The 12,035-nt window shown below is 41.7% G+C and overlaps 1 protein-coding gene across 5 annotated transcripts in view; it reads left to right on the top strand.

Moving 5' to 3' along the window:
- Nucleotides 1–12,035, top strand: part of DTWD2 (DTW domain containing 2) — a 163,338-nt gene that overhangs the window by 64,014 nt on the left and 87,289 nt on the right. For all 5 annotated transcript variants that reach the window (XM_072119414.1, XM_072119424.1, XM_072119507.1 and 2 more), the window contains exon 4: nucleotides 6,335–6,429. In XM_072119414.1, the coding sequence (XP_071975515.1) occupies nucleotides 6,335–6,429 (95 nt within the window). The remainder of the gene's footprint in view (nucleotides 1–6,334; nucleotides 6,430–12,035) is intronic.

Genomic DNA, 12,035 nt, shown 5'->3' with positions numbered 1-12,035 from the left:
AGATAAATCATGCTAGGGGGCCCACCATTTATCAACTTTTAGAAAACAGACTCTAGAATCCTCTTCCAAATTGTGTTGTCTTCTGCTGTATCTCTGAGGTTCAGTACTGGGTTACAGCCTAGACCCACCGGAGGATCCTTTGGTAGTCTGGTGGGCCAGTCTAACACTGATACAGAAAGTACATTGAAACTTTTAATTAAACAAACAATATCAATTTTATTATGAAATCGTAACAACCCTCTAATTTGCAAATTATCTCTAATATAATGTATAAATTGACCTACAACATGTTGTTTTTCACCTGATTGGTGATTTGGGAGCTAGTGGACTGCCTTTAAAACCACAAGGGCACTAGGGGGATGTTCCTTATTTTTGTTTTCTCTTATACCTTTTTTGTATGATAACCTGAATAGAAATATTTTTGAGAGTTCAGCTCTTCTCTAGCTGAACACTGATGTAATCACAGTGACTTGGGCATTGATGCATCCACCATGGTGTTTTGATTGCCGCCTCCTGCCACCTTTCAGGAATTGTCAGGATGTGAGTGAAAGTATCTTATGGCTTATAGTTTTTGACATGATTTATCATTTCATTATACTTCCCTGGTAACTACATTTTCAGGAATGTATCCTAGAATGGAAGATTTAAGTTGTGTTAAGTGCTTAATTTTCTGCAGCTTTTCTACCATTTTCCTCCTAAATGAACAAGCCCTTGGTGATTAGGATGCTTCATAATTAACATGTCGTAATTAATAGCTCTGCCTGTTTAATGAGAAATTCTCTTCCCTCAATTATGACTGTACTGGGATCTGGCACAATTCCAGTTTCATACTCATTTTTAATAGTTCTTAGAAATTCAGTCGAGGAAAGTCAGATTTTTATGAGAAAGGAAAGTCACTAAAGGTTAAGATGGTATGGAAAAAGAAATGCAGCAACCCAAGAATGCAGCCCATGCTGTTGGTTTTGTCTAGTTTTAGGGCTCTTTGACATTGGCGTTCTTTCATCCGTGGTTCCGTGATTCTCACAGATGCATTACTGAGCAATTGATTTCTATGGGTGTTTCCACATAGTTTTTTTTTTCAATGGTCCATGGTCCTTGGAAAAAAATTTGTTTTTCAGTGAAGAAGATAATAATGATGGGTCTATGAAGAAAATAGAAGTGTATGGGTCTGCACAGATATTTAAGTAGTAGGTGTGCTGTCATTGTGCTGCATGCAACCCTTTTTACTTTCAAATTGTGTCAAGCAATTACATGCACCACTAAAAAGATGGTCGGACCTGAGCGGGGAAGCAACACATTCATGATATCGAGTGTACAATCGAGGCATAGTGCATTATTTGTGAACTCTGGTGACCGGGTAAATAGATGTGCCCCATTGGATGCTTATCTCAAGGACCTGTGACTATAGATGAGTGGACCCAAACTTTCTGTTGGCTGCCAAACAGCCAATCCAGCAAATTAATGTCTGTAGCTACTAGCAATGGCTGTGGTTGGCCGAGGGAACACCCAATCAAAGCCACGGCTAGTTTATATGGGCGTTAATTTCCTCCATTGGCTGTTCGGCAGCCAATCCGGCAATAAGTCCAGGTCTCCTGGGGAGCACATGTATGGAAAGTTAAGGTCCACTCTTCTCTACCTGTGACTGATTTTAGATTGTAAAATATTTCAGAAAATAAAGTCCTCTATCAGTCTTAGAAAGTGCAGTGTCCGTATTCATATTTTCATCTGGGACAATTTATGTGGCACAATTTATCTTGACACAATCTGGATCCTTTTTAAATGTGGATAATACAAACTTAATCCAAAAAATAATAACTTTAGAGAATCAGTGATTATCTGGTGAAGCTGCAGAGCTTGGCTTATTGAGAGAAATGAATCACAAGGATGAATAATTGTGAGTTGGTAGAGAGGGATTATGCCAGGCTGGTGATGAATTGGGCCATTTTACAGTCCAACTTGCTTCTCTGTACAATTTTGTGATGATGCAGGTTTATGTATTTTAACTAGTTATTGCTCAGTATGCATTATTTATTTGTTCTTTTATCATTTTACTATCAATTTTACAGTAAAACATTTATATAATCAATTTAATACGCTCCTCATTCAGTCTTTGAAAAACTAATCAAACTATGAGAGGATTATTTTTAAATTTCCATGTTCCATCTCGTTTTAGCAGCTCTTTCCTTTTCAGTACTGATATGTATGTCTCTGGTTTTCTTGGCCAAAACTGTTCAACTGGCCATTTCATAGGACAGGTTCCAATAGTGATACTATCCTGATTTTAAAAATGCCTTTGTCATCATTCCAATCAGTTTCAGTACTTTATATAACTTTAATTTGCATAATCTGGCTCCCTACCAGCACCGTGGGGTGAGACCCGGGGACTGGCAGCTGAAGCCTGTGTTGGTCTCCTCTTCTCCACACTCATACAGCTCCCACCACCCCACTTCCTCTCATGTGCAATGAGCAGCCAGGCGAGTGTGGGTGATGGTATGGAATAGAGAAAAATGCATGAGGAGACACACAAGCTGCAGCTGCCTCTTTCTTCGAACTCACCCCATGCTGCTGGCAGGGAGCCAGGTAACGTGAATTAAACTAATATAAAGTATTGAAATGATTCAGAATGCTGACAAATGCATTAATAGTTACAGTTAATAGCGGCCAGTCTTACTACAGGGTCAGTTCCTATTGAAGGAAATGGAAGCTGAGACTGTAAGAGCTCTATTGTACAGATGATGCTGTCTGTATTCAGATCAGTCGATAATGTAGACCCTCCCCTGGCAGAAGTTGGCATATAAGTGTGGGTACCATTTACCTGTATTTGGCCTTTTCTCTTATCGATAGGTCATTAATAGTTTTAAGCTGGAAATTTGAGGATGGTTTATGGTTTAAAAACACAATAATTGAGCTTACCTACACTTTGATCCAGTAGTAAAAAAAGTTGTGTTATGCATCGTGACGCATGAATAAAAATATCTAGTATAATAAAGAATAACAATATTTTAAATTATCTTTATATTTAACTTATATAATCGGGTTTAAAGTGGTGTGGAGTGGGGGACTGGCAGGACTGTGGCTGCTTATTATATATTTAAATAGGATCCCCTCAGGAACCAGAAGAGACGGCTCTTCTTAGTGAGTGGAGCCTAATGATCCAGCTCACTAAGAAGAGACATAATTCCCATCACTATATCTGACAGCACTACATGGATCATGAAGTGTCTGTTTAGAGAATTGTATGGGTGATACAAGCACTTACTATATATCTGGTGAAACTCAGATGTTGGGTTTGATTTGGTTAGTCTCTTTCATCTTCTCCTCAGAACAAGACAGTCAAGTTGGCTTCTTCTGGCCACGACTCCTCTCTGTATATTTTGCAACACAAACATTTTAGGTTCTCCACCTCATCATCATCAGCTCCAGCTGATAGCAACAGTGCCCCAACATTAGCCAAAATACCAACAGCCTAGTAACCCACAATAGCCAATATAGTCACAGGGCCCCAGAGAAGCCAAAATATTGTGGCAATCATAGTAGTCAATATTGAAATGTCATAATTGTAGCCAGTATAGTAACAGGGACCCCACAGTAGCCGATATAGCCACAGTGTCCCACCGTAGACAATATAGTAATAGGGTCAGGACACACTCAGTAACCAAAATAAAAACTAGACCCCCTTGGTGGCCAATATAGTAACAGTGCCCCTACAGTAGTCAATATAATAACAATGAACCCCACAGTAGCCAGTATAGTCACAGTGGTCTGCAATAGTAAGCCACAGTGACCCACAGTAGAAGAAATAGAAACAGGGCCCCCTTGGTGGCCAATATAGTAACAGTGCCCCTACAGTAGACAGAATAATAACAAAGAACCCCACAGTAGCCAATAAAGTAAAAGGGCCCTGCAGTAGCCAATACAGCAATACTGCCCCACATTAGCTATTTACTGCAGTGCCCCACAGTAGGACATACATTATATAGGGGCATACATTATATAGGGGGACTTGTGGTTGGCAAACACTATTCTGGAATAACCTGTTACTGGCAAACACTCTTATTAGAGCGGCACTTACATGGGATGATTACATTGCAGGATGAGAACCGCTGCTGTAAAACCAATACTGAGCAAAGGAGTTGGCCACTAATAGAAAAGTTTACCAGGGTAACTACAGGATCGCAATATGATCACCTAAATGTATTTACTCTGGTAACTTTTTCTTATGTATGTGGCATCCCCAAGTCAAATGACCTAATGGCTGCAGGAATGAGGACTTCCTATGTGGGTGGCTGAGCTTTTATGTATTCGTGGCTAAGACCTTTAACTCCATTTCATTATCAATAGCTTTGGATACCAGGCCACCTAATACATAACGGGCAGGATAAAAAATCCAGTCACCCTTTTGATTTCCCCAGTATTCATACATCTGGGTCTTTGAGCATTTAGCTACTTCATGTATACATCATGCTGCTTACGATTTCCAGATATGACAGAAGAGCAGCTAGAATAAAACACAAAGTTCCTCAGATGTGCCCAGATATTTTTTGGCGTAACCTTTCCACAGCCTAACCTGAGTGGGGAAGGAACATAATGTTTACAAGGCAATGTGGAATATGCATGAGTCTTCTATTATCCATTGTCTGGAAACTGCTACATACTGCTTACATTGTGCAAGCACAAAATAATGAGCGGTGCTTAGTATTCAGTCAGCAGTATCTGCCATGTAGAGGAAGTTTAAAGCAGGCTTTTAAGAAAGTTATATTTTCTGACACTTGGGCACAGTTTCTAGCAACATGTTTTGACTCTGATTAGAATTTTGTGAGCCGGAATATCCATTCTGTGCAAAGTGATTATTGCCTTCTGTATCAATTTCAGAACTGTATTTGGTTATGATGTGTATTGTATGCCAGTTCACTTGGAACAATTTTTTTGGCAAGCTCTTTCCTAGATAATAAAAAGGTGTTGACAAATCTCCCGGCATCTAGTTGAGTAGCCAGTAAAAATATATTTTTATACTAACTGAAGAATAACAATGTTTCTGAAATACGGAGGATTGTAATTTGAACAAAAAAGCTTCACTTTTTAAGGGCTGAGAGAGATAACTATCCTACAAGTCATAGCAAACAACCCAGTATTGTCTTCTTAATTTTGCCATTTTAGAATTTCTCTTTAATTTTTTATAGAGGCATCATTCATATCTTTTGGACTATAAGATGCATCTTACTATAAGAAGCACCTCAGATTTAGTCATCCAAAAAATGAAAAATTTACGTTTAGCTCGCAGCTGTCCTAGATTTGGTGCTACAGTCCCTGGAGCAGCCGGGGCATTAGGACTAGGAGCTACTCTTTAGCAGATGTGTTTGGAGGTAACACCACCCCTAGACTGGCCCTGCCTCTTTCGCTCCTTTGAGTCTTCTCAGAGCCCCAGCGTTAGAAAATCAAGCAGGACTGATGTGAGGGAGCAAGGGAAAGATAAGTAACAAAGGTTTTCTTTGTTTTTTAATATATAGTTACAGGAAGAAGGCATGTAGGACAGGGAGCCACAATATGAGGGGGATGGAGGAAAGGGGTCACATTGTGAAGGGAAGGCGGTTAGGAGCACAGAAAGCTAGTGAAATATAAGTGTGTGGAGGTATTTTTTGGGACCATTGGGTGGTTGGCCACAAGAAGGGGGCATTATACTATGTGGGGAGCCATTAAGGTTTACCATGCTTGGGGGTGGGACAATAGACGAGGCAATGGGAGTGGTCTATGTCCCAATATTATGTCGCTCTCTCTTTCAGCCAAAAGTTGGGAGGTATGAGAACCATTCACTCACATCTCTTGCTACTTTAACACACTCAGGTCTGCAGCATACATTTAGTCTCAAACAGCTCTTTTTCATAGCCAGTTCTAGCCACAACTTCTTCCCTGGCCCCATCCCCTGGCAGCATGAAAGAGTTTAAGGACTCTGCAGTGATGCAGGAAGAACGTGATGAGTCACATACTTCTGAAATCACTCTAGGTCCTGGAGTAATAGTCATGTTCGGATGGCTGGAAAAAGTTCAGAGGCTCTGCTTATTCATCGATCAGGTGAAACGCTTTGTCAGCCCTTCACCTGATCTTCAGGACAACCAGGTAGGTCTGGCAGTCCTGGATCCTCCTAAATTTTGGCTTTTTTTCTTGCTAAAAATATTTCTTTACTTTCTTGCTAAAAAGTCTTATAGTCCAAAATTTGCTGTAGTTAAGAATTAAACTGAAGAATTATTGGTCATCAGGTTGTTGTTATTTTAATTGTATTTAATGTAAATGGCTTTATCCACATTGCTTAAAAGTTCAAATCTTTTACCTTGTCTAGGAGAGTAGAGTCCTTCGAACAGTCCCTCTATTGGCGGCTTGTCTCCCTGAAGACAAATGTAAGGTCTTGATTGGTCGACGTTTTGGAGAAGAAAGGTAAAATCTCAATTTTCAGTTCTTCATGAGTTGTTTGCAAAAGGCAAAGATTACATGAGTAATTTTACAACAACTATATCATACAATAAGTTTTATGACACATTCGGGGTCATTTATTAAGGGCCCGAATCGCCTTTTACCGGCGGGTTATGCAAATTTTTCCGTTTTGCGTCAATTTCCCTGTATTGCCCTGGGATTTTGGCGCATGTGATTAGATTATGGCGCATCGGTGCCGGCATGCACGCAACGGAAATCGGGGGCGTGGCCGTACAAAAGGCCGTCGGATTCGGAAAAAACGCCGCATTAAAACGTGCATACCTTCACTCGGCCAGGCTTGGTGAAGTTCAGTGCATTCCGAGGAACTTCAGCGCAGCAGTGACAGACACCTGGTGGACATCGGAGGAACTGCCTTAGTGAATCGCCGGAAAACCCAATTCCACTGCAGAGAACGCACTGCTGGATCGCGAATGGACCGGGTAAGTAAATCTGCCTCATCATTTTGCTAGAGCCAATGAAGTGCTCCTGTAATTGAGCTCGCACTAAATATATTAAATCAATTTTTTTCCTCTATTTTTCCTCCATTGTCTGGAAGATTTTATACTTACATTTACAATTTGCTAAATCTTCAATGTTTTTTAATTCAATAAGACTGAATAAAACTTGTTTGCTCATAGCTAGGATGAATGTTTCAGAATCTTAAATGTTTTGGCGATATGGTATTCATAGAAATAGTGCACCGACTCTTAATGTCAATCACCCCCTGATTGTCCAAGGACATTTAAAGAGGAGGAGAAAATGACATATTTGAATGCCCCTTCAGGTAATGGATGAGTGTCCTATTTTTAATGATATATTCAAAACAAGGCTGCTGTCGGGCTTCTGGGGCAGTGAACCCCCTGGACCACCGCGACGATGACGCAAGAAGACACAATCTAGCCGACACAATTGAAGTGGCACACGGTTTTCACCAGAGCCCGCCGCAAATTGGGTTGGTCTAGCTGCAGCATGATGCCACCAGGTTGTTCCACAGGTTCTAATGGCAGGTCCGCGGTGGCACCCAAGGTCGAGGTACAAAGTCAGCAGGTAATCTCATCGTCAGGGATAGTCAGGAGGTCAGGGCTGGCAACGGTGGAGCAGACTCGGAAACAGGTCCATGGTCACAATGGGAGGTCAATTCACGGAAACAGGTCACAAGTAACAGTTTTCTCTTAAGCATGACCACAAAGATCCGGTGAGGAATGCTGGGAAGGGCCGGCTTTTAACTAATCCGGGGAAGTGGCCAGCGCCAATGAACGGTGCGCTGGGCCTTTAAATTCACGCATGGGAGAGGGGGCAGGAGCGTAGAAAGGGAGGTAAGTGGCAACGCAGAGAGTGGGGGCCGTGGAAAGGCGCATTTGCGCAGGAACACCCGTGACAGCTGCCATATAAAAGCCGCCCTATTGAATCAAGGGGAAGTTTTCCTAATGGGAAGGTGGTCATGTAGCACAGCAGAGAAGACTGGGATTGTCCCAGAACTCAATGGCTGTAATAATATTTGCAATATCTCTTGTAGTTTCAAAGATATCAACATGGAAAATAGCAACAACAAACATTCACTGTGATGCACAGCTATTTGCATATTGTCCAGGATTTTCGACACAAAGCTGCAGGTGCTGGTTACAGTTATTACGAACCTTCATCAGAATTTTTTGGAGAATATCTGTGTTAATAATTTTCTAAACCATAAATTATATTGCAAATCTCATTGTGGCAATTGATATCTGGTGTGATATGCCACATGACCACCGTCACTTTGAAAATACCCTTACCCATTACTTTCTTGGGGGAATTTAGATAAAACTTCACAGTTTATACAGATGCCAAGATGGCCCTAACACAAATGACTGTAAATATATATATACTGTGTAATTCTCCCTGGATCCATCTAATATAAAAGTCATCACTTATAGACCTAGACATCAAAAACAAGTTCAGAGCAGGCAGTGGCTTTAACTCACATCCACGGCACATAACATCTCCTCTTTTGGGTTACAGTGGCCATAGTGCTGGGGATAGGGGATGATTGTAATCATTGTGGAAACACAATTTTAGCTTACCTGTACTTTCTTCAGTTACAGTTAGGAATTCGGTAAAGTACTCTGAAAATGGAATTAAAATTCATGGTATAGTGTGAGAATCTGTGAAAACTTTAGTGGTACTGATTACAGTAATATATGCAATGGACACATTTACTGATTCTCACATTTCTGTTTGTAACGAGGGAAGTGGCAAGGGGGTGCTGTAAATAAAGTGGCATATTGATAAATCTCCCCCAAGTCCTAAACTCAATGGATTGTAACAGTACATTTTACACTCCTTTGGAAGATAAATGAATGTTTAAAACAGACAATGTGTAACAGAAGAATTGCTGTCAGCAAAAAAAAAAGTATTCCGTTAAACGCTTATAGAGATAAATTCTTGCCTATAATTTATACCTCCTCCTTTCCTTTCCTGATATGGGACATGTTACCTCAGAGGACAAGCGTAAGCTTTACAGAACCTGCCAGTGGCTTTTGGCGCATAATTAAAAAGAAAATTTGTAAGGGTTTTAAATGCCAAATTGCAGTGTTAAGCAGGCTGCCTCCATAAATAATGTGCATTTGGAATTGTAGAAACAACAGACCCAAGAGCTATTGTTAATTATTGGCTGCTTAATAGCTAATTAACAGTGTGAGGGTCAGTCACCGCCTTGAGCATGACACATGCATGGAATACTCCAAACCTTCATTAAAAATGGCTTCCAATTATAATGACTTATAATTATTATTCTGCAGATTTTGAGGAGTGGAAATAGCATTATAGTACCCAATGGCAGATTGGTGGGTTCATCCACTAGAAGCCCAACAGTAATTCCACAGCTATTTCACATGCATCAAAGATAAAGATGAGCATATTACTCAAGAATTGCTTCACTGAGGCTTCACCAAATGGTTTCAATAGACTTCCAAAAACTCTAGCTAAAAATTTCCACTGAAATTTATTTTCAAATACATTTTCTCTTGCCTGGTGGTGACAAAATACTTAAGACAATAGAATACAATGATGAGCGTTCCAAACCTCTAATCTTTGCAGGCACTGTGTGGGATTGGAAGGCTAGAAAATACAGCAATGTCAGCTCTTCTCGAATGAGAGGCATTGCAAGAGTAGGTCATACCCAGCTGTTCAGTGCCCGGGTAGGCAGCTCTTGTCCCTAAGTTTCTGATACAGAACTAGCCAAAGTATGTGATTTTCTTTTCCAACCCACTCTCCCTGACCCCTAATACTAGTAATTTGCAGAAATGAGGAATTGCTCTGCTTCAGAAACAGACTGTTCAGGTTACATACAGGCTGAGCACGAAGCAGGGACCTTCTTATAGGCTCCTTTTTGTCTTATTTTACACTGATTGGTTTATAAAGTTTAGGGCAAGCCCCCGCCCCTATTAACCCATGTGTTTTTTGTTAGCTAAGCTCCGAACATAAGTAGAGCGGCAAAAATCTATTTCCCTTAGGTTTCTGAACTTACCGTATATTCCGGCGTATAAGACGACCTGGTGTATAAGACGACCCCCCTACTTTCCTGTTTAAAATATAGAGTTAAAGATATATTCGCCGTATAAGACTACCACTTTTCCAATGCATACAAAACACCGGTAAAAATTAAAAAAAAAACAGATTTGAATTTAACATGGTCCTTTTTTTAATGTAAATTCTTATGACATGCAGGTATATAGCAGGAAAACTGTCACTCATAAACATAAGGCATACAACAACAACATTACCATTACAGCACAGCCCCCAGTAGTATACAGCACAGCCCCCAGTAGTATACAGCACTGCCCCCAGTAATATACAGCACTGCCCCCAGTAGTATACAGCACTGCCCCCAGTAGTATACAGCACTGCCCCCAGTAGTATACAGCACTGCCCCCAGTAGTATACAGCACAGCCCCCAGTAGTATACAGCACTGCCCCCAGTAGTATACAGCACAGCCCCCAGTAGTATACAGCACTGCCCCCAGTAGTATACAGCACTGCCCCCAGTAATATACAGCACAGCCCCCAGTAGTATACAGCACAGCCCCCAGTAGTATACAGCACTGCCCCCAGTAGTATACAGCACAGCCCCCAGTAGTATACAGCACTGCCCCCAGTAGTATACAGCACAGCCCCCAGTAGTATACAGCACTGCCCCCAGTAGTATACAGCACTGCCCCCAGTAGTATACAGCACTGCCTCCAGTAGTATACAGCACAGCCCCCAGTAGTATACAGCACAGCTCCCAGTAGTATACAGCACTGCCCCCAGTAGTGTACAGCACTGCCCCCAGTAGTATACAGCACAGCCCCCAGTAGTATACAGCACAGCCCCCAGTAGTATACAGCACAGCCCCCAGTAGTATACAGCACGGGCCCCAGTAGTATACAGCACTGCCCCCAGTAGTATACAGCACAGCCCCCAGTAGTATACAGCACAGCTCCCAGTAGTATACAGCACAGCCCCCAGTAGTATACAGCACTGCCCCCAGTAGTATACAGCACAGCCCCCAGTAGTATACAGCACAGCCCCCAGTAGTATACAGCACAGCCCCCAGTAGTATACAGCACAGCCCCCAGTAGTATACAGCACTGCCCCCAGTAGTATACAGCACTGCCCCCAGTAGTATACAGCCCAGCCCAGCATTAAAAAAAAAAAAAAAACTTATATACTCACCCTCCGGTGGCCCCGATGTCTGCGCTGCTCCCCCGATGTCCGCGCGGCTCGTCTTCAGTGTTCCGCGCCGTCTTCTTTCTTCTGCCGGGCGCCGCCATTGATCTTCCGCGGCAGGCGCCTAGTATGACGCGCCGCTGCTGACGTCATACTAGGCGCCGCCCCGGGGAAAAGCATGGCGGCGCCCAGCAGAAGCTGACTTACACTGTATGGGTAATCCATGTTTAGAGACCTGCCGCAAGTCTGTCATAAATATTCATGTTAGCTATCTACTTTTTTTATTTATTTTTTTTTACATTTTTATTCATGCCATTGAAAAATATGTTGTGTGTGCATGGCGAAACACACATGGGGATCTCTGATTGGTTGCCATGGGCAAAATCTTCCCCACAGTGTATGTATGTATGTATATATATATATATATATATATATATAATATATATATAGAGAGAGAGAGAGATCCAATAAAGAGGTAGCACTCCAAAGTGTGTTCCAAATCAAGGGTGAATAATTTATTCTATTGGGTGAATAAACATTGTTTTCAAGCATTATCAGTATATATAGATATAATATAACATAACTGTAATGTCTGTCTTCCCAACGCCACTCCATATTTGTCGAAATACTTTTTTTCCCTACTAATCAAAGCAAACGCCTTCCTAGGGTCTCCCTTCCACTAGCTATCACGGTAGGGTCACACTCTCCCCACATTAGGCAATTACAGTATTAGGCCTCATGCACACAACCGTTATTTGTAGCCGTGAACTGTCCACACAAACTGCGGCTAGCTTACGGCTGTCATCGACGTGCATTATACACAGTCATGGTGCGGGGAGCACCACACTGTGACTGAGTACAGTTTAGGTGGATGTAGTTTTATC

This window comes from Engystomops pustulosus, chromosome 1, assembly GCF_040894005.1.
Source record: "Engystomops pustulosus chromosome 1, aEngPut4.maternal, whole genome shotgun sequence".
In the NCBI taxonomy this organism is placed as follows: domain Eukaryota; kingdom Metazoa; phylum Chordata; class Amphibia; order Anura; family Leptodactylidae; genus Engystomops; species Engystomops pustulosus.
The sequence above is the reverse complement of the archived record's forward strand: the minus strand, read 5'-3'. Positions and strand labels throughout refer to the sequence as shown.